The 20,692-nt window shown below is 38.4% G+C and overlaps 1 protein-coding gene across 1 annotated transcript in view; it reads right to left on the bottom strand.

Moving 5' to 3' along the window:
- Window positions 1-20,692, bottom strand: part of P3H2 (prolyl 3-hydroxylase 2) — a 149,994-nt gene that overhangs the window by 17,108 nt on the left and 112,194 nt on the right. The window contains exons 2-8 of the mRNA XM_029939638.1: window positions 15,819-15,971; window positions 14,755-14,944; window positions 9,769-9,900; window positions 7,604-7,746; window positions 7,173-7,262; window positions 4,821-4,861; window positions 3,513-3,607 (exon numbers count right to left, since the gene is read on the bottom strand). Coding sequence (XP_029795498.1) covers window positions 3,513-3,607; window positions 4,821-4,861; window positions 7,173-7,262; window positions 7,604-7,746; window positions 9,769-9,900; window positions 14,755-14,944; window positions 15,819-15,926 — 799 coding nt within the window. The 5' untranslated portion in view covers window positions 15,927-15,971. The remainder of the gene's footprint in view (window positions 1-3,512; window positions 3,608-4,820; window positions 4,862-7,172; window positions 7,263-7,603; window positions 7,747-9,768; window positions 9,901-14,754; window positions 14,945-15,818; window positions 15,972-20,692) is intronic.

Below are 20,692 nucleotides of genomic sequence, written 5' to 3'. Positions count from 1 at the left end.
GAGATGTTCCATCAATAAGCAAGACAAGATACTTGTAGGTTCACTGAAAAGCATTTTCTAATATAAAACCCAAATAGAAATAGATGACAGACAGGATTTAGTGAACTCAGTTCCTTTGTTCTTTGTTATGTTTTTTTTTTCCTTCTCTATATTGAGAGTGTCTGACTTTATATATAATTACCTTATTTTCAAATATGGCTTTAATAGTCACTAAAGCTAAAACATTTAGAAAAATGCCCACCATCCTCAAGTGCTCTATAAGTATTTGGCATTATTATTTTGATTATTATTGTCAAATATACCTGGATATTGTGTTACATTCTGACTGAGGCATCTTAATAAGCATAAAGAATTATATTTTACAAAGTGCTACCGGGATATCGACAGTTCCCCCGTCGTGCAGTACAGAACACACAAAACTCAGGTGAAGAGGCAGAATTCAGCGTAGAGTCTTAACTCCCTACACACTAACAGGTTTGGGCAGAATCTATTCTAGAAATCTGCCTTTCCCGTAGCTAACAGAGTCACCACGAAGCAGAGAGTTTTATACGGAGCTTTCCTATGCATGTAACAGAAAAACAACCAACTACTAACCAAAAGGAAAAAAAAAAAAAAGTCAAAGCAAACCCTGCCATCCAAAAACGCACATCTAGCAGCCTACAAACGACTAGTAGCACACCAGACGGAGGAAAACACTGACATAAAAATAAAAATGTAGTCCAATAAGTTGCGGTTCCTGGGGCCTGATTTGATGGCTTCGGCCAACTCTTAACCACAGCTCAAGGAGATTTAGTTAAACAACTTAATTCTTCTCTCATTCATAAAGTATGTGCCTGGGTCTGGCTCTCCAATTGCAATAAAGAGGGATCATCTAGGAAAATACTTCTTTGTGCTCACTGCCTGTGGTTCACATGGCAAGAAGAAGCATTTGACCAAAATATTGCAACATCATACAAGTCACAACGGGGATGTGCTGAGTAACAAGCCCTTATGTGAGCACAGCCCTTTATGGTTTACAAAAGACCTCACCGCAGTCCTCTGCAAAGAGCTGCTATGCGTCCTTGCAGCCGAGGGCCAGAGAGCCTGGAGGGGTCAAGTCTCTGGTCATCCATCATGGCACAGCACATCAGACTAATCAATCCTGGAAAGTTGGACTCCTGATTCCAAGTTCAGAGGTCTTTCTTTTTTTTTTAATTTTTAATGTTTATTTATTTTTGAGAGAGAGAAGGAGAGTAAGCAGGGGAGGGGCAGAGAGAAAAATGCACAGAATCTGAAGTAGGTTCCAGGCTCTGAGCTATCTGCGCAGAGCCTGATGCAAGATCGTGACCTGAGCTGATGTCAGATGCTCAACCTACTGAGCCACCCAGGCGCCCCAAAATGTTTATTTTATTTACTTTTGAGAGAGAGACAGAGCTTGAGCAGGGCAGGGGCAGAGAGAGATGGGCATAGAATTCCAAGCAGGCTCTAGGCTGCAGAGCCTGACATGGGGCTCAAACCCATGAACCATGAGATCATGACGTGAGCTGAAGTCAGATCCTTAATTGACTGAGCCACCCAGACACCTCTCGTTCAGTGTTATTTCTACTATCCTGACCTTTGAAGACTGGTATTGAAAGGAGAATGGATAAGTGACAGATGGTTCTAGTGAGATGACAGGCATGTTCCACGGACCGGCATCACTCTGGAGTGTAGCCCTGGGTCACTCCCGCAGTGTTTAGGAGCCATCCTATATGAATTCTACTAAATACTATTAGGTAACCACAGCAGATGATGATTGTTTTGTAGAAGATGAGGAAAGTTGAAATGTATTCTACTCTGTGAAGCATGCTTCCTTTCTCGCCTCTTGACATCTTTCAGCCAGACTAAGATATGCAAGTGTTTTCTGGTTGGGAACTTTGCCTCTGTCTTCCACTGTTCTTAATTTAGAAACTATTTAGGTCTCTAGTGATTACACAGAATGCTTTCCAGTGGTTTCCCAGAGAACATCCTAAGATGTGGGAGCCCATTCAACTAAGCAAACTCTAGAGAAAGAACAGAATTTGGTAGCCCAGCCAATCATGGTTTGTCTCCATCCTGTGTAGTCTCCTACTTCACTCTTCATACCAGCCTTCCCAGTTAGGTGCTGGACGTCAGAGTTCCTGGTAGCCAGAGAAAACAATGCTTTGAAGTTTGGCAACTGTCCTGGAGGTTCCCAAACATCCATAGCAAAGTGCTGGCTTATTGGCATGTACTTCCTGGGTGATTTCTCAGCCTAAAATACAATGTGAACTCTGGCTGACCATTAAATTCTCTGGCATTTGTAAAACAGCTTGGGCTTTGTGGCTGCAAACTGAGGTCCAGGTCAGATTAGATGAGCATATTATCCTGTTTACTGCCTCAAACTGACTTGGAAGCTAAGGAAGGAAAGGGCTGAGAAATGTGAGAGCTGGTGAGAGCCAGAAATGTTCAAATCAGCTAGAGGAATGTGCTGACACACTCTCTTCTTGGGGAAAGAAGAACTGTACTTCTCAGTGCACGTTCGGAAAGCCTTCTTATCTTGCACGTATTTAATCAATAAAGGATATACATTGGATAGCTAAATACTTCTATGTTCCATCACCAGGTGAGGAAGAGAAAATGGAGTTTGGATTCAAATGCCTGGGTTTGAATGTCTGCTCAACCTATTAAGAGCTGTTGAGACATCGGGTAAGCCACTGTATCTCTGTGAGCATCAGTTTTCTTCCCTGTAAAATGGGGACACTTGTCTCACATGAGATGCTTCAAGCAAACAAATTGTGTGTAAATTTGCTAAAAAATTCTAAAATATATAGCTAGCATAATAACCGTTAAGGATCACTACTGAGTACCACTGTGGCCAATAACTTATTATTATAACAGTGTTTAGCTCTGTTTATAAACCACTTTTGACAACTCTCTCTATATGTTTCCACTAATTTTGAACTGATAAAAATAGATGTATGATGTTCTGCTCTCTCCGTCTCTGTGCCTTTGTCCCCTTGTTTTATCCACTAGAACGGCTCCCTCTGTCAGTTCTCTAGATTCTGCTTCTCACTCAGAGCCCTGCTCAGATATATGTGTCTCAAGCATCTTAGATTAACTCGTGTAATATCCATGTGACCTGTCTCTTCAAGGTCCTCTGATGCAGTCCATTCTGCACTAGCTAGCACTCACTCGCTGCCTGACAGAAGGAAGCCCTGTGAACGCTCCAAGCCTCAGGCACTTAACTGAGGGTCACAATGATCATTCAGTCCCTGCTCAGCTCACAGGATTCCTGCAGGAAACACTTGAGGGAGTGATCTTGGAAGCACATTTATTGAAAACCAAAGGCAATGATACACAGATCTGAGACATTCTTGTTTTTAAGCCTTCTTTCAGAACTTTATAAATGTCCTCAGTTAGTCCTATTCTTTACTTTCCAGAGAGAGTGGGCTCTTCTTTAATTTAAGTAAGAACTAGCCAAGTCCCATCTCCTCCCTACCCACTTCTGTAAGTAAAAGTGCACAGATACTTACCCTCTCTTAAGTCTCGATCCATCTTGGGTGATGATTTTTTCCCCATTGACAATCCATGAACTTCTGCCCCCTCCATGTTCACTCCTGAAGGGACCCTGCCGACAAAACAGTTGAAATTGAATTTCCCACTGCATAAGGATCTCAAAGACAAAAGTCACCTTACTCAGATAGTCTATGACCCCATGTTGTGCATTTTTGTGTGTCCATCTATTTTTCAGGATCAAATTAACCGCCACTGCCTCCATGAAGACCTCTATTCCCTCAAAGAGTATGCTCTATTTCACTTCTCTAAATCTTCTTAGCACCATTTTTTTTTACAGTTAATTATATCTATAACTTTACCCCCTTGGAATTAGACATAGTCTCAACAGAACAGAAAAAAAATGATCATGTGCACCTTTATAACGATCAGAGTGTATTTTTGTCTCAAACAGAGAGCATCACTGAACAATGATGGAAAAGAAATTAACCAAGACCTTAGTGTAGTGGTTCTCTACTATTCCAAGAAAGAAGACACAAGTTTCAAACTTGGCAAACATCCAGATCATAGCATAATGACCTTTCAATATCCATGGGTTGAATAAACCCAAATATACATGTACACTGTTGGATATCTTCTAATAATTTTAGAGCTTGAGGCCTTGAAGCTTAGTGAAAGGCCACAAAATTTTGAATAGGAAGATCTGGATCAGCCAGTCCCCTGTGGTGACACTCAGAGAGAGTCCTTTGCCTTGTCAGAACCTCAGTTTCTGAACTTGAAAATGAATAGGCTAGACGATGTCATTTCAAACATGTAAATCCAACATTCTATGATTCCTTGAACTGCTCATAACATGTACTTGATTTCTTCTATCATTTAAAAAAAATGAGGTCCCTTCATTTCTGATTAGATTCGTGACACCTAATCTTTGTTTGCCATAAAGCTTTCTGATCTTCTTGTTTTCAAATGCAGCAAGGCAATTCAGCATTGACAAGAAAAAGTTAAGTTCTGTTCTATTAATAAATCAAAAACAGCATCCAATTTTCTGATTTAGAATCACAGAATATTTAGCCTTCAGAGGTCACTTGCTCCAGCCCCTTAAACTGGAGGAAAAACATGAGACCAGGAAGGAAGATAAATTGCTCAAGGTCACAGAGAAGTATAGGAAGAGCTGGGATCAGAAAGCTAAGCAAATAATTCCCAGTCGGGAATCTTTTAGTTATATATTTTTGCCTATTTCATAAAGCAAAGGTCCTTATAATGGGTATGGCTCTAAGTATTTCTCCTCATTAAAAATAAACGGATTGTGTTCTGAATGAAGAACTCACCGATTCTCATCCTGTCGTCCTCCATATCGGATCCAATAATTCTGTTTTAAATTAAAAACAACAACAACAAAAAAACCCACCTCAGTAGCTTTGTCACTAAAACATAACTTATAAAAATAAAATATACACTTAAAGCCACCAAAAGACCTAAAACATTAGGAAACTTGCCTACTGTATAAAGATGTAATACATAAGTTAAACAGAATAAAAAATAATTAAATTTGATGCAATTTTGGCAAGACAATATGCTTCACAAATGGATTTTTCAAAATAGCATGGGATTAGCCTAAGCATTTATATTTTTTGTCCAAGAAATGATTTGGAATTTAGTGTCAGGAAGATAATTACAAGATCATTTAGTCCAGCTCCTTATGTTTTGTGAACAAAACAAACACACAAAAATGTCCAGCTTGATTAATCAACTGTGCAGGATCATAAAGTGACTTTCTCTGAAGTCTCTTGGGAGAATGCAATTTTAAGAAAATAATAGGGGTGCCTGGGTGGCTCAGTTAGTTAAGCGTCTGACTTTGACTCAGGTCATGATCTCATGGTTCTTGGGTTCCAGCCCCGTGTTGGGCTCTGTGCTGACAGCTCAGAGCCTGGAGCCTGCTCCAGGTTCTGTGTCTCCCTCTCTCTCTGCCCCCTCACTCATGCTCTGTTTCTCTCAATCTGAATAATAAATAAACATAAAAAATTTAAAAAAAGAAAATCATACATAGGGCTGGTTATAAGCATATTAAAAATGTTTATTAGAGGGGTGCCTGAGTGGCATAGTTAAGTGTCAGGTTCTTAAAGTAGGCTCAGGTCATGAGCTCATGGTGTGTGAGATCGAGCCCCATGTTGGGCTCTGCACTGATAGCACACAGAGCCTGCTTGGGATTCTCTCTTCCTCTCCCTCCCTCTCTCTCTGCCCCTCCCCCACTTGCTCTCACTCTTCTCTTTCTCTCTCAAAATAAGAAAAAAAGAGAAATGTTTGTTGTATACTTTAAAATATCTTAATTTTTAAAATGTGCCAGTAAAACATAACTAAGACAGAAATAAAAAATTTGTCACAATAGGATATATTACAAATAGTGCCTTTTTGCAAACATATGATAATATACATTATATAAAGATCATATATGTAGTTAACTAATGGATAAAAAACAGGTATGCTCAGATAACTCAAATCAGGGGAAAAGTAACTAATAATAATATGTGAAAAGTTTATTTTGGCTGGTCATCAAAGGAATACAAGTTAAAACAACAATGATATACCATTTTGTACATAAGAAATATGAATGATTTTTAAATGTTATTTCTCATTACTGAGATGTTTGTAGTAAACTAGTATTTAAAAAAAATTGAGAGAGAGAGATTGAAAGAGAGAACATGGGCAAAGTGGGGGGAGAGAGAGAGAGAGAGAGAGAGAGAGAGAGAGAGAGAGAGAGGGAGAGAGAGAATCTTAAACAGGCTACATGCTCAGTGTGGAGCCCAATGTAGGGATCTATCCCATGACCTTGGGATCATGACCTGAGCCAAAATCAAGTGTCATTGCTCAACTGACTGAGCCACCCAGGCACCACAGTAAACTGGTACCTTTATGCATTGCTAGAACCAGTGGAGGTATCAGAAAACTCTCTTAGAAAAGCAATTTCAACAACTATAAAACTTCTCATATCCTTTCATGGTAGAATAATCCCACTCCTGGGAATTTATTCATAGTGCAATATAGAGAAAAATGCTTCATGCATTAAATATGGTAGGAAAAAAGCCAGAACCAAACCAAATGTTCAGACTCAAGAAAATAATTACTTATTGCACATCACTTCTACCAAGTCAGCTAAAAATCACTTTAAAAGCTGTAAAAATGCAGAAATTCCTTATGAAACCTTAAATAAAAATCAGAAAGACATCTCTCTGTACTATAGTGCTAGATCTGCAAAAGGTGTGTCTGTACATGCAGAAAGACCAGAAGTCAATGTGGACAAGTGGAAAAAGTCAGCATGATGAATAGTACAATGGAGATTGATTTTTGTTCCTTATGGAGTCTTTTTAGTGGTTAAAATGTGTAAGAGAAATACAAAATGTTGCATCCAGAATTTAAGACATAAAACCATCCTGAGGCAGATGCATCAGGTACAGAACACTTCTCTCCAGATGTATTTGCTTTTGACTTTCAATTTCAGTGTTACGGAGATCTTTTAACATTTAGCACACATACTGAATAAACATCTGCCCCCCTCCCCAGATTTTGTTAATATAAGGGAGGAGATTAGAATCTTCTATAATTGAAGCTGGGAAATAAAAACATAAATATGAAGTTCATAAAATAGTTCTTTAAACATTTCCTCTTTTCCTCTTTGCTCTCACCGGCTCTGTGTATGAAAATCCTAGACCGTCTGCAGCTGATTTTATCAGTTCCGACTCCAGTTTATGACGCTTCACAAACATTGCCAAATCCTAGAGGGGGAAAAAAAAGAAAAGTTTATATTTAAATAACAGTTAAGAAATATGATAAATGTTCAAGTGGAAATATTTTTCAGTAGACAGTGACAAATGAGCTAAAAAAAATATTCACAGCTGCAAAAAAAAAAAAAAAAAGTCTCCATCTCAACAGATTTTCACAAGCTATCACACATGAGTAAAATATGCTCCTGGCATTCATAATCAAAGTACAAAAGACCAGAATTTTATAACATTTACTAAATTGCTAGGTATCTTTAAGAGCAGCGCTATGTTTTCCCCAGTTCTGTGCAGTGCATCTAGCATAATGCAGTTTCCTCTCAGGACACTGGTCTCACCTCTCTGGCCTCAATGGATGCTGGGTCACTGCTGTCATCCAGCAGGCTCTCATAGTAATCCACATTGTCTAGGACGTCCTCATCATCCGGATGGAGGAGAAGGTAGGCCTTGGCACACTCCAAGGCTTTCACATATTCACCGACTGAAACACCAAAGAGTTGTAGCATTAGAGTTAGCCTACATCCATCTAGAGGATTTTTTAAGAAATACTTCAAACGGTCTGTTAGAGGTCAGCATTAAACACGAATAAGAGGAAAGGCAAGGTAAGGCTGAAGAGCATACACAAAAATAGTCACCCATAAAAACAGATTCCTGAATACAGAGAACAAACTGATGGTTGTCAGAGGGGAGGTGAGTAGGGGGATGGGAGGAATAAATAAAGGGGACTAAGAGGTACAAACTTCCAGTTATAAAATAAATAAGTCCCAGAATTGAAAAGTACAGCATAGGATACAAAGTCAATAAGATTGTAATACTGTTGTCTGGTGACAGATGGTGACTACATTTATGATGAGCTCTGAGTAATTTACAGAATTGTTGAATTGTTATGTTGTATGTCTAAAACTAATGAAACAGACTGTGCTAATTAATGATACTTCAAAAAAATAGCCACAAACAAAAGGAAAGGCATGATTTCAGGTATTTAAAAGGTACTATCTTTGGTCTGCTTTGGTGCTAGAGGTTTTGCATCAATTATTAAAAGTTTCCACCTGAAGATGTTTGCTACAACTTATATCATTTAATAGAGATTTGCAAGTTAATTTTGTTTTTTGTACTGAGTTTGACAACATGATATCTAAAACCTATTTCAGCAATCGCATTGCTATTAATTGCTTTTAAACCTAAGGAAAGATGCTCAGTCTCTCTCAATTAGATATATAGAATTTAAAACTAATTTGAGATTTAAAAAATGTCACCTAATGGAATAGGGAATATGTAAAATTTCCACAATATATTCTGTTGATGAGCAATGAAAAATGTATTCCATATGGAAGAAAATGTGGCAACACCTATCAAAATTTTAAATGAATAAACCATTCAACACAGCAATTATACTTTTAGAAATTTATCCTATATATATTTATGTGTGAATGCGAAGTGACTTACATAAAATGTTATTCATTTGATCCTTGATGGAAGTAGAAAACTGTTGCAAACAACACAACGCCCACAAATAAGGAGACATATAAAATAAATTACAGGACAATGACATGCGGCTGTAAAGAAAAATGAGTGAGGAAGATCTCCATGTGTTGATGTAGTCAGATCAAGCCATATAATATTGCCAACATTTGACCATTTTTAACCTAAGCAAATGGCAATTTCATAGGACCAACTTACTAAAAACAATCTGGTATATATTATTTTTTAAGTTTTATTTTTAAGTAATCTCTACGCCAGTGTAGAGGGCTCGAACGTATAGCCCTAAGATCAAGAGTCACATGCTCCACTGACTGAGATAGCCAGTCACTGCCAATATATATTATTCAGTGAAGAAAACAATGTAAAAAAACAATGCAAATAATATGCTACTTTCTATGCATAAGCAGGGAAAATAAGTTGGTTTGTGTGTGAGTGTGCGTGTGTGTGTGTGTGTGTGTGTGTGTATTTCAAAGAGATAAATCAGAAACTGGGTTGTAGGGCACCAAATTGGGTTGCAGGAAAAATTAAGAGAGGGAGATTTTATGATGTTAGTCTTTCGACCTGTGAATATATGACTTTTTTAAAAAGTTTATTTATTTACTTTGAGAGAAGCACAAACAGGGGAAGGCCAGAGAGAATCCCCAGCAGGCTCTGTGCTGTCAGAGCAGAGCCCAATGCAGGTCCTGATCTCAAAACCCATGATCATGACCTACATGGAAATCAAGAGTCGGATGCTTAACCGACTGAGCCACCCAGGCGCTCCAATATATGACCTTTCAAAATTAAGTTGAAAAATTCAATTTAAGAATCATGTGAAATGTCAGCCTAATATAACTTTCAGGATATTATCACAGCATTTGCCCACTTGTAGTTTCACCTGCTCTCCATGGCTTGAGCTGCAGTGATGTGAGATGAGAGAAAAAAACACATTCACCCCCACTTCCTCAATGGTAAACTGAGAAATGCAGAGGAAAATGCAGTACCCCTCCCTCAAAGGCCTTTGGGATGATCCATGTTTTACCTCGATAGTAGGCAAACTGTAGGTAGTCAAAATGCAGGGGAAGAAAGTTCTCAATCGGAGAGAGGCGGCCAGGGCGGGTAGCAAGCTCCCTCACGCATTCATGCTGGCAAACCAGCACCTGCATATAGTGATCTGGAAGACAAGAGTGAGAGGTGGGTCCCTCCTGTCTGCTGGAGTGTCCAGACTTCAAGGTCAGAGCTGCAGTTACACAGGGCATGCCTCGCCTCACCACACTCCTACAGTGGTCTCATTATCTTCACTTTATGAGCAGTCACCATTTTCACAAAGGAAGCAAGGGACTTACCAAGGCCTCCTGCTCAGTGCTCACTAGAGTAATTAATAGAGTCCAAATCTTCTGAACCCTGGTCTTTTCTCAGTACTGCACTCTCCCCTTCTGTGTATCCTTTTTCTCCCTCTCCGGAGAGTGACGCAGGCCATCTCACCCCACGCAGGCCCAGGAGAATAGTTATCTTTCCTACTTAATAAGTCTGGGGCCTCTCTCTGGATACTGGGTGGCCTGAAGTGTTCTGGGACAAGATCAGATATTCAGATGCTGGTTGTGGTAAAGACCAGTTGAGAGAAACTGCCATGCCTGTGGGGGAGTTCATGTAGAAAAGTGAAGCAAGGATGCTTTTTCTCCTTATTAACATTTTCAAGAACTTTTCCTAAAGGAGAAATTTCACATCGATTGATCAGAAACCTATTCTACCCACTTACAAAACAGTCTATCACCTGAACATTGGGAATCCTAATACTGTAGGAATTGGTAAAACAGGGTAAGGAGGAAAGCTAAAGAATTTAGATACACACTATGACTCTTTCTCTCTGTTCCCCTTTCTTTGTTCCCATCCTTCTCACTTACAAATAGCTGAGGACTCTCCAGCGCAGAGGTCGTCACCCTCCCTCTAGCTCTAGGCTCTATCTCCTACAAGCATGAGCTGAGGAAACACAAGTGGCTAATGCCCTAGAGAAGCAAATAATTCCTACATTTTGCCCCAACCATGATTTTTGCAATGAAGATGGAGACAGTCTTTTCCAGAAAGAGAAGAGTTTATTCATGCTTGTGCAAAGCAGGTTCTCATGAGAATAACGAAAAAACCTTCTGACATCATGACTTTACATTTTACTACCACAAATGTCTCCTTTTAAAAGTTCTCTATTGGGCAGGATTTGGCTTGTATCTTGATGATGTGAAAAGGGACCTCAGAACCCAACAAAAAGGGCATGGTTGTTTTCCAGTGTGTAGGCAAATGCACCAGTTTTTGCACAGCCTGGCTAACTCAACCCAACATAGCACAGGAAACAGAATCCCTACAGCTCATTGGTTGTTAACTGCAGTTGGAGGCTGGGAGAGGAAGAATGAGTTCTGTCTATTTATTTAGCATCTCACAAATAAATAGCTATATAAAAATCCTATAAATAGTTGGTTTATTTCTTAGGGAAACAACACACAACCTTCAACTGTTTTGTTCCTAGTTACCTGGCCATTGGCATTCCTCTTACCTTCTAATGCACACTACTCCTAATTCCAAATGACAAGCAGAAGGAAGAGGTAGAAAACACACCCAACAAGAACCCAAAATCTGAATGGAGGTATTTTTCAATGTAAGATATAAATAGCAACAAAATGAGAGTCACACAAAGATGTTCTTTAAGGTTCAACAGCACAGTAATAAGTAACTGCACTAAGAAGCCATTTGTATTTTTCTCTGATTTTTAAAGTTCTTCTAACTCTATGATTCAAATATTCTGACTTTCTAAATACATTCTGTATTTTAAAAACCAGTTTCACTCTTAATTTAGAACAGTCTCCAACCAGACGAGAATTTACATTGAGCTATGATATCACATTTTATTACTTGTATTTCTTTTCTCCTTTTTATAGCAAATGATATTGTATAATTATTATGTTTTAGTAAGTTTGAGATTGAAATCACTTGTGTGGGAAAACTTTTTAAAATTTCCTTCTCATAATAAATTGGATGTGGATCAAATCCCCAAGAAGATTCGCCCTATTTCTACATGTACAATATCTGACTGAGCTTTAGAAACCACGCCTTTTTAAGTCACTTGTCTTTATTGGAAGTGGGGGTAACAGTGGTGATAGTTGTAGTAAGCATTAAGAGTCTATGTTAGATCTCTATTGTTTGCCAGTAACTGTCATATTATGATAACTTTGAGCAAATTGCTAAATGTTATTCTGTAAGAATCATTTAGTCCATTTTCCTAAATCAGATGTAGGACATTTACTAGAGCCCCTTAGTCACCACTGATGGAGGCAGGTGTAAAGAGATTGCAGGGATGGAGACAGGCTATGTATCCTTACACTGCTACAAGGAAACTATTATAAAGGAAAGAATTCCCAAATAAAAGATTAAGTGCACAGAAATACTCAACAATTGAAATGTGAAACACATATGAAACTGACATTCAAACGAGCAGCGTTCACAAAAATGTAGGCAAATGATTCTGCCAGAGACCTAGCAAAACAAAACATTAGGGGGAAAAATCCTCAATAAATTGGATATTTGCATTGATTTGAGGTGAATTGAGTCGGTTTGGGGTACCTGAGTATGTGGCAAATAAGTCATCCAACTGATTGATTTTCAGTCTACTTCTTAATTTAATAAAATATGTTTTCTAATTGTCCCTCTCAAAGACGTCAACAATTTATGACCTACATTTACTAAACATAGAGTATTATTAACCCTTTTAATCTGTGATGTGAATAATGGGGAGGTCATTTCCTTCCTTCCTTTCTTCCCCTCTTTTTTCCTCCCACTCATTCATTTAACAAATATTTAGTAAGCACATACTATTTGCCAGTCAGTATACCTAGGTGCTGAGGACTAAGCAATTAACAATATAGAACATTAGGCAAATAATAGAGGAAAGCAAGTTTCAAAGTCTGGGAGTGAAAATGAACATAGCAGTCAATCAAAAGACAGAACAAGAGAGAGGGTGGGAACATACACAAGTGCACAACCATGAATACCCTTACTAAAGGTTTGGGATTTTATTTCAAGTGCAATGGAAGTCTTCGGCAGGGGAGTTCTGTGAACAAACTGTCATTTTTTAAAAAGACTGTTCTGTCCGCCTACAGAGTAAAACCTCATCAGGACATGAGGACCAGCAAGGAGGCTCTCAGAGTGGCTTTGTTAAAACATACTGTTGATTTGAACCAGGGTGGTGGCAAAAGAGGTAGAGAGAACAAGGGAATCTTACACGCCATTAGGAGGTAGCATCTATCCTATGGTAACCAATCAGAGAATAGAAATTAAAGGAAATGTCGGATTGAAAGGTAATGTTTGGGATTTGGTTCGAACTCCTTAGGTGAGTGTGCTTTGCATGGAGACAGAAAGCATTGGCACTTGGGGAGAGCCGACTCACTTCCATAATCTGCCTCTCTACAAGTACTGGTGAGGTGAAGCACTGTTTTTTATATATTTATAACTTGTGTATGCACACAACAGATATTTGTTAACATGTGTTACTGAGTAAGTTATTCTTTGCCCATTTTTCAATTATGTAGACCTAAAATTTTAGCTCTAGAGTGAAATAAGCCTAGGTTTGATTTCGAGCGTCACCTTTTTTCATTGTTAATGTTTATTTATTTATTTTGGGGGAGAGAGAGAGAGAGAATGTACAAGTGAGGGAGAGGCAGAGAGAAAAGAAGAGAGAGGGAGAATCCTAAACAAGTTCCATATTGTCAGTGTAAGCCTGACTTGGGGTTTGTTCCAAATGAACCATGAAATCATAACCTGAGCCAAAATCAAGAGTCAGATGCTTAACCCACTGAGCCACTCAGCCACCCCAGATTTCCAGCTTCACCTTAATCACATTGCTCTGAGGTATAAATTCCTCATTTAAAAAAGGGAGAAAATGATGAATAATAACACCATACACCTACAAAAAGTTGTTTAGAGGATTAAAAGATATAAAAATATGTAAAATGCTTTCTACATTGTAACTGCTTTATAAATGTTGCTTTTTATAATTATCAATAAATCAGAAATAAATTATCACTACTAATAATAATTTACAAGTTCTACTTAAATATTGTGGATATTAACTGTTTGCTTCCAAATATTTTGCAACTTTTCCCCCTGTCATTTGTAATTCAGGCTGATTCATTGTAGCTCTTATATTATAAATCTTACGCAAAGTCTATCTTTTTCTTTATATTTCTTGTCTTTTGTCATTCTAAGAAGTGGTTTTCTTCTCCTTCCATTATACAAATATTCTCTTGCATTTTCTTCTAGTAGTTTTATTTTCATTGTCATATTATTAACATAAATATAATTTACTTTTGTTTTTTCATATGCTTCCCACCATAAATGCTTAGCCAGCCAATCTTCCCAATTAATGTATCATTCATATTACTATGAATGATACTATTTTAAATGCTCCTTTGTAATATATTAAATTTTCACACATAATAAAATGCTCTTTTAAGTAATTGAAGAAAACTACATAAAATTATTCACTACTATATTGTTTATAATAATGAAAACCATCCACTTCCTTAATATTCATCAGTAAGCAGACCAGTCAATTATGCTTTCCACATATATTGGAACACTGGACAGCCATTAAATACAATAAGGTATATCTACATGTACTTACATGAGAAGAAGTCCACACGACGTTGTTAAGCACAAAATTAAACAAAAACAAAAATATGCTGAAAATCAGTACCCATATACTGTCTTATTTTTATAAAAACCAAATTGACAATTGGCAATAAATACATAAACATTTACATATGCATCTGAAAAAGTTTGGGAGCATAGTCACCAACATTTAAACTAGGTAGATTTATTTACTGGAGGTGGGAAAAAAGAAAAGAGGACTAAATGAAGGCAAACATTTCTAAATATATCTTTCATTTTTTGCAATATATGCTTCCGTATTGTTAGGATAGTTTACAGATTGCATGCAGTATTTGTATAATCAGGAAATAAATAAAGGAAGGATAAGCTTTACCTGCAATGGCTTCATAGAGACCAGCTTTGTACCCTAAGTACTCATACTCTTCAAATCTCTGAGGCCCCTCACACAGGGCTCTGCACTCTGTATCTTCACTGAAATATTCTCTTAATGCTTGCTCGAAGTACTTGATAGCTAGCTCAAAGTCGTCAGCCTCATAATGCTTAACTCCTGCACTGTAACTCTCCTGCAAAGAAGCAGAAAAATACTGGGGCACTTGAATAGCAGGATTTAGGCATATTCAGGATCATTTGGGCAAGGGGGCACTATGCCCTTATGCTGTGGATGAACAATGAACAGTTGCACTGAAAGATAAAAGGTTACTTCCGTGGCTTCAAGTAATTGTAAATGAGATGGGAGTTATCCAGCAAGCTGAAGGCTGTGACATCAGTCAATTTCACATTCTTCCTAAACCAGGGAGATAGATGTGGAGGCTGTGACACATCCACGTTCCAGGCCTGGCCCAATTTAATAATAATAATAATAATAATAATAATAATAATAATAATCGACTTCTGCAAATCTTCCCTTATCCTGTTCTTCAACCATCTTAAAGGCCACATTTTGAGAATGGTGATATTGCCAATTAAAAAAAGAAAGCCCTTTCAACTTACTGTGGTTTCAAGTAAGCTTTCATTCAAGTGAACAATTACATAGCTTTAAAATAATCAGAATTTAAAAAGTACAAGTACGATGGAAAAACACCTGGACTGGGAGCTGGGAAACCACAGTATGACCTGAGCAATTCACAGCGACCTCAACTCCCATATGTAAAATTAAAGGGTTGGTGGGGGCACTGACATTCAGAGAGGGTGACAGATTTTTATATCACATTCTACTTTTCACCATATCTTACTTATTTTCCAAGGGTATTTTCACTTTCTTTCAATTTTTTCAACCCTGATAATAATAATATCTCATGTGTGAACTTTGAAAGTATAAAATTATTACTGAATTGGAAATCGGGAATCAACCTGAGACCCCCATACACAGGAATCTGCTTTGAGTCAAATGAAACTTAGGAGCACCTTCTGGCAAGGGCAATGGTCCACAGCACTTACGAGATGTGGTTTGGCTTCTCGATCTACCAACTGGAGGTCTTCAATGCCGGCCATTGTTCTATAATTCTCGATGTTCTGCTGCATTTCCATGTGCTCAGGGTTGGCCATGAAAAATGTGTGGGCTGCTTCCACTGCCTTGTCCAGCTGGTTAAGCTACAGAGAAAAAAAAAAAAGAAAGAAAAAAGAAAAGAGGACTAAATGAAGGCAAACATTTCTATCCTAGCTCAGTACTAGCCCAAGAGCCAACAGCTAAAGTGGCGGGGCCGGGTTCCAGTTCACATTCACTGTACACAACCCACTTCCTAAAAAGTGAGAGGGTAATAAACAGGACTCCTAAAATGACATGTGGATATCTGGGCTTTGGTGAAAATGGATACACATGCTCTATTCCAAGTTCATTCTTTTCCCACTCTTTTCTGAGCCGTCTGCATTTTCAGGGAAATTGAGTTTTTATGCTTCTGTTTGTTTCATGATTGATCAAAACAGAAGGCTGCTGGGGCAACTGGGTGGCTCAGTCAGTTGAGTGTCTGACTTTGGCTCAGGTCATGATCTCATGGTTTTTGAGTTTGAGCCCCATATAGGGCTCTGTGCTGACAGCCCAGAGCCTAGAGTCTCCTTTGGATTCTGTCTCCCTCTTGCTCTCTGCCCCTCACCTACTCACACTCTTGTCTCCCTCTGTCTCAAAAATAAATGAAAATATTTTATTTTATTCATTATTATTTTTTTAGCTTAAAAATAACAGACACTTATTTCCCACAGTTGTGAACGCTAGAAGTCCAAGATCAAGGCACCAGCATGGTCACATTCTAGTGAGGGCTCCCTTCCTAGTTCATAATCAATGCCTTCTCACTGTGTCCTCATATGGTAGAAGGAAGCAGGGTTCTCTGTGGGGTTTCATTTCTAAGGGCACTACTCCTATTCATGAAGCTCCACCCTCATGACTTAAACACCCATCTCCTAGAACCGACAGGCATCATCTCCTAATATCATCACCTTTGGAGGTTAGAATTTCAACATGATGAACTTTAGGGGCACACGAACATTTTTTTTAAATAGTCTATTGTCAAATTGGGTTCCATACAACACCCAGTGCTCTTCCCCACAAGTGCACCTCTCCATTACACCACCTCCCTTCCTCCTTGCCCTCCCACTTCAACCCTCAGTTCATTTTTAGTATTCAATAGTCTCTCAGGTTTTGAATCCCTCTCTCTCCCCAACTCTTTTTCCCTCTTCCCCTCCCCATGGTCTTCCATTAGGTTTTCTTGCTCTCCTGTTAGACCTATGAGTGCACATTCTCTGCCTGACCTATTTCGCTGAGCATGACACCCTTGAGGTCCATCCACTTTCTTACAAATGGCCAGATTTCATTCTTTCTCATTGCCATGTAATACTCCATGGTATGTGTGTATATACACACCATACCTTCTTGATCCACTCATCAGGTGATGGACATTTAGGCTCTTTCCATGATTTGGCTATTGTTGATAGTGCTGCTATGAACATTGGGGTACATGTGCCCCTATGCAACAGCACTTCTGTATCCCTTGGGTATATCCCTAGCAATGCTATTGCTGGGTCATAGTGGAGTTCTACTGATAGTTTTTTGAGAAACCTCCACACTGTTTTCCAGAGCAGCTGCACCATTTACATTCCCACCAACAGTGTAGGAGGGTGCCCATCTCTCCACACCCTTGCCAGCATCTATAGTCTCTTGATTTATTCATTTTAGCCACTCTGACCAGTGTGAGGTGGTATCTCAGTGTGGTTTTGATTTGTGTTTCCCTGATGATGAGTGATGTTGAGCATCACTTCATGTGCCTGTAGGCCATCTGAATGTCCCATTTGGAGAAGTGCCTGTTTATGTCTTCTGCCCATTTCTTCACTGAATTATTAGTTTTTTGGGTGTGGAGTTTGGTGAATTCCTGTTATATTTTGGATACTAGCCCTTTATCTGATATGTCATTTGCAACTATCTTTTCCCATTCTGTTGGTTGCCTATTAGTTTTCTTGATTGTTTCCTTTGCAGTGCAGAAGCTTTTTATCTTGATGAGGTCTCAAGAGTTCAGTTTTGCTTTCATTTCTATTACCTTTGGGGATGTGTTGAGTAGGAAATTGCTGCAGTTGAGGTCAAGGAGGTTGTTTCCTGCTTTCTCCTTGAGTGTTTTGATGGTTTCCTGTCTCACATTCAGGTCCTTCAGCCATTTTGAGTTGATTTTTGTGTGTGGTGTAAGAAAGTGGTCTAGCTTCATTCTTCTGCATGTTGCTGTCCAGTTCTCACAGCACCACCTGCTAAAGAAGCAGTCTTTCTTCCATTGGATATTCTTTCCTGCTTTGTCAAAAATTAATTGACCGTACATTTGTGGGCCCAGTTCTGGGTTCTCTATTCCATTGGTCTATGTGTCTGTTTTTGTGCCAATACCATACTGTCTTGATGATGACAGCTTTGTAGTACAGGCTAAAGTCTGGGATTCTGATGCTTCCCATTTTAGTTTTCTTCTTCAATAACACTTTCACTATTTGGGGTCTTTTGTGATTCCATACAAACTTGAGGATAGCTTGTTCTAGCTTTGAGAAGAATGCTGGTACAATTTTGATGGGGATTGCATTGAATGTGTAGATTGCTTTGGGTAGTAATGACATTTTCACAATGTTTATTCTTCTGATCCATGAGCATGGAATGTTTTTCCATTTCTTGGTGTCTTCTTTAATCTCTTTCATAAGTTTTCTATACTTTTCATCATATAGGTCTTTTACATCCTTGGTTAGGTTTACTCCTAGGTATTTTATGGTTTTTTGTGCAATTGTGAGCAGGATCAGCTTCTTGATTTCTCTTTCGGCTGCTTCATTATTGGTGTATAGGAATGCAATGATTTCTGTACATTGCTTTTGTACCCTGCAACTTTACTGAATTCATTAATCAGTTCTAGAAGGCTTCTGGTGGAGTCTGCTGGATTTTCCATTTAGAGTATCATGTCATCTGTGAAAAGCGAAAGTTTGACTTCTTCTTTGCCAATTCTGATGCCTTTTATTTCCTTTTGTGGTATGATTGCTGATGCTAGGACTTCCAGCACTGTGTTAAACAGCAGTGGTGAGAGTGGACACCCATGTTGTTTTCCTGATCGCAGGGGGAAAGCTCTCAGTTTTTCCCCATTGAGGATGATATTAGCTGTGGCTTTTCATAAACTGCTTTTATAATATTTAGGTAAGTACCTCCTATTCTGACTTTCTCAAGGGTTTTTATGAAGAAAGGGTGCTGTATTTTGTCAAATGCTTTTTCTGCATCTATCAACAGGACCATATGGTTTTTATCTTTTCTTTTGTTAATGTGATGTATCACATTGACAGATTTGCAAATATTGAACCAGCCCTGTAACCCAGAAATGAATCCAACTTGGTCATGATGGATAATTTTTTTCATATCCTGTTGAATTCGATTTGCCAGTGCACAACAAGCCCTTTAAAACTGACAAGAGACAGAAAACTAGCCAAAATGACAAAACAAAAGAACTCTCCCCAAAGAATCTCCAGGAAAAATTCACAGCCACAGAGCTGCTCAAAACCGATCTAAACAACATAACTGAACAAGAATTTAAAAAACTTGTCATAATAGTATTCATGGGGGTTGAAAAAAGGATTAGAGAAGCAACTGAGACAATGACTAGGGACTTTTAAAATAGGTGTGACAAGTTAAAAAAGGCTATAAAGGAGGTGAATAATAAAATACAGGCAGCTACCTCAAGGATTGAAGAGGCAGAGAGAAGAATAGGTGAATTAGAAGACATATTTATAGCAAAAGAGGAAGCCGAAAAAAGAGAGAAATTAATCCAGGAGCAGGAAAGGAGAATTCGAGACCTGAGTGATACAGTCAAATGGAACAACATCCATATCATAGAAATTCCTGAAGAGGAAGAAAGAGAGTTCCTAAAGGGATACCAGATCAAATTATAACTGAGAATTTCCCAAATCTGGGGAAAGAAACAGACATTCAAATTCAAGAGGCACAAAGGACCCCCTAAAATCATAATTTGAATCGACCTTCAGCATGACATATCATAGTGAAACTGGGAAAATATAAAGATAAAGAGAGAATTCTGAAAGCGGTTAGGAATAAAAGGGCCCTCACATACAAAGGGAAACCTATCAGAGTGGTTACAGACCTATCTAATGAAACTTGGCAGGCCAGGAAGGAATGGCAGGAAATCTTCAATGTGATGAACAGAAAAAACATGCAGCCAAGAATCCTTTATCTAGCAAGCCTGCCATTCAAAATAAAAGAAGAGATAAAAGTGTTCCCAAATAAACAAAAATTGAGAGAATTCATGACCACCAAACCAACCCTACAAGAAATCCTAAGAGGGACTCTATGAGGGAAATGTTGCAAAGAATACAATGTGCCAGACACACCACTATAAACATGAATTCTATGGAGAACACAACGTATCTAAACTCACATTTTTCAATAATAACACTGAATGTTAATGGACTGAATGCTCCAGCCAAATAACACAGGGTAGCAGAGTGGATTAAAAAAAATCCATCTATTTGCTGTCTACAAGAGACTCACCTTAGACCTGAAGATAGCTTCAAGTTGAAAGTAAAGGGATGCAGAAATATCTATCATGCGACTGGAAGCCAAAAGAAAGCTGGAGTAGCCATACTTATATCAGACAAACTGGACTTTAAAGTAAAGGCTGTAACAAGAGATGAAGAAGAACATTATATAATAATTATGGGGTCTCTCCATCAGGAAGAGCTAACAATTATAAACATCTATGCGCCAAATTCAGGAGCACCCAAATTCATAAAACAACTAATCACAGACAGAAACAATCTTATTGATAAGAATGTGCTAATTGCAGGGGACTTTAATACTC

Source organism: Suricata suricatta, chromosome 5, assembly GCF_006229205.1.
Source record: "Suricata suricatta isolate VVHF042 chromosome 5, meerkat_22Aug2017_6uvM2_HiC, whole genome shotgun sequence".
Lineage (NCBI taxonomy): Eukaryota > Metazoa > Chordata > Mammalia > Carnivora > Herpestidae > Suricata > Suricata suricatta.
The sequence above is the reverse complement of the archived record's forward strand: the minus strand, read 5'-3'. Positions and strand labels throughout refer to the sequence as shown.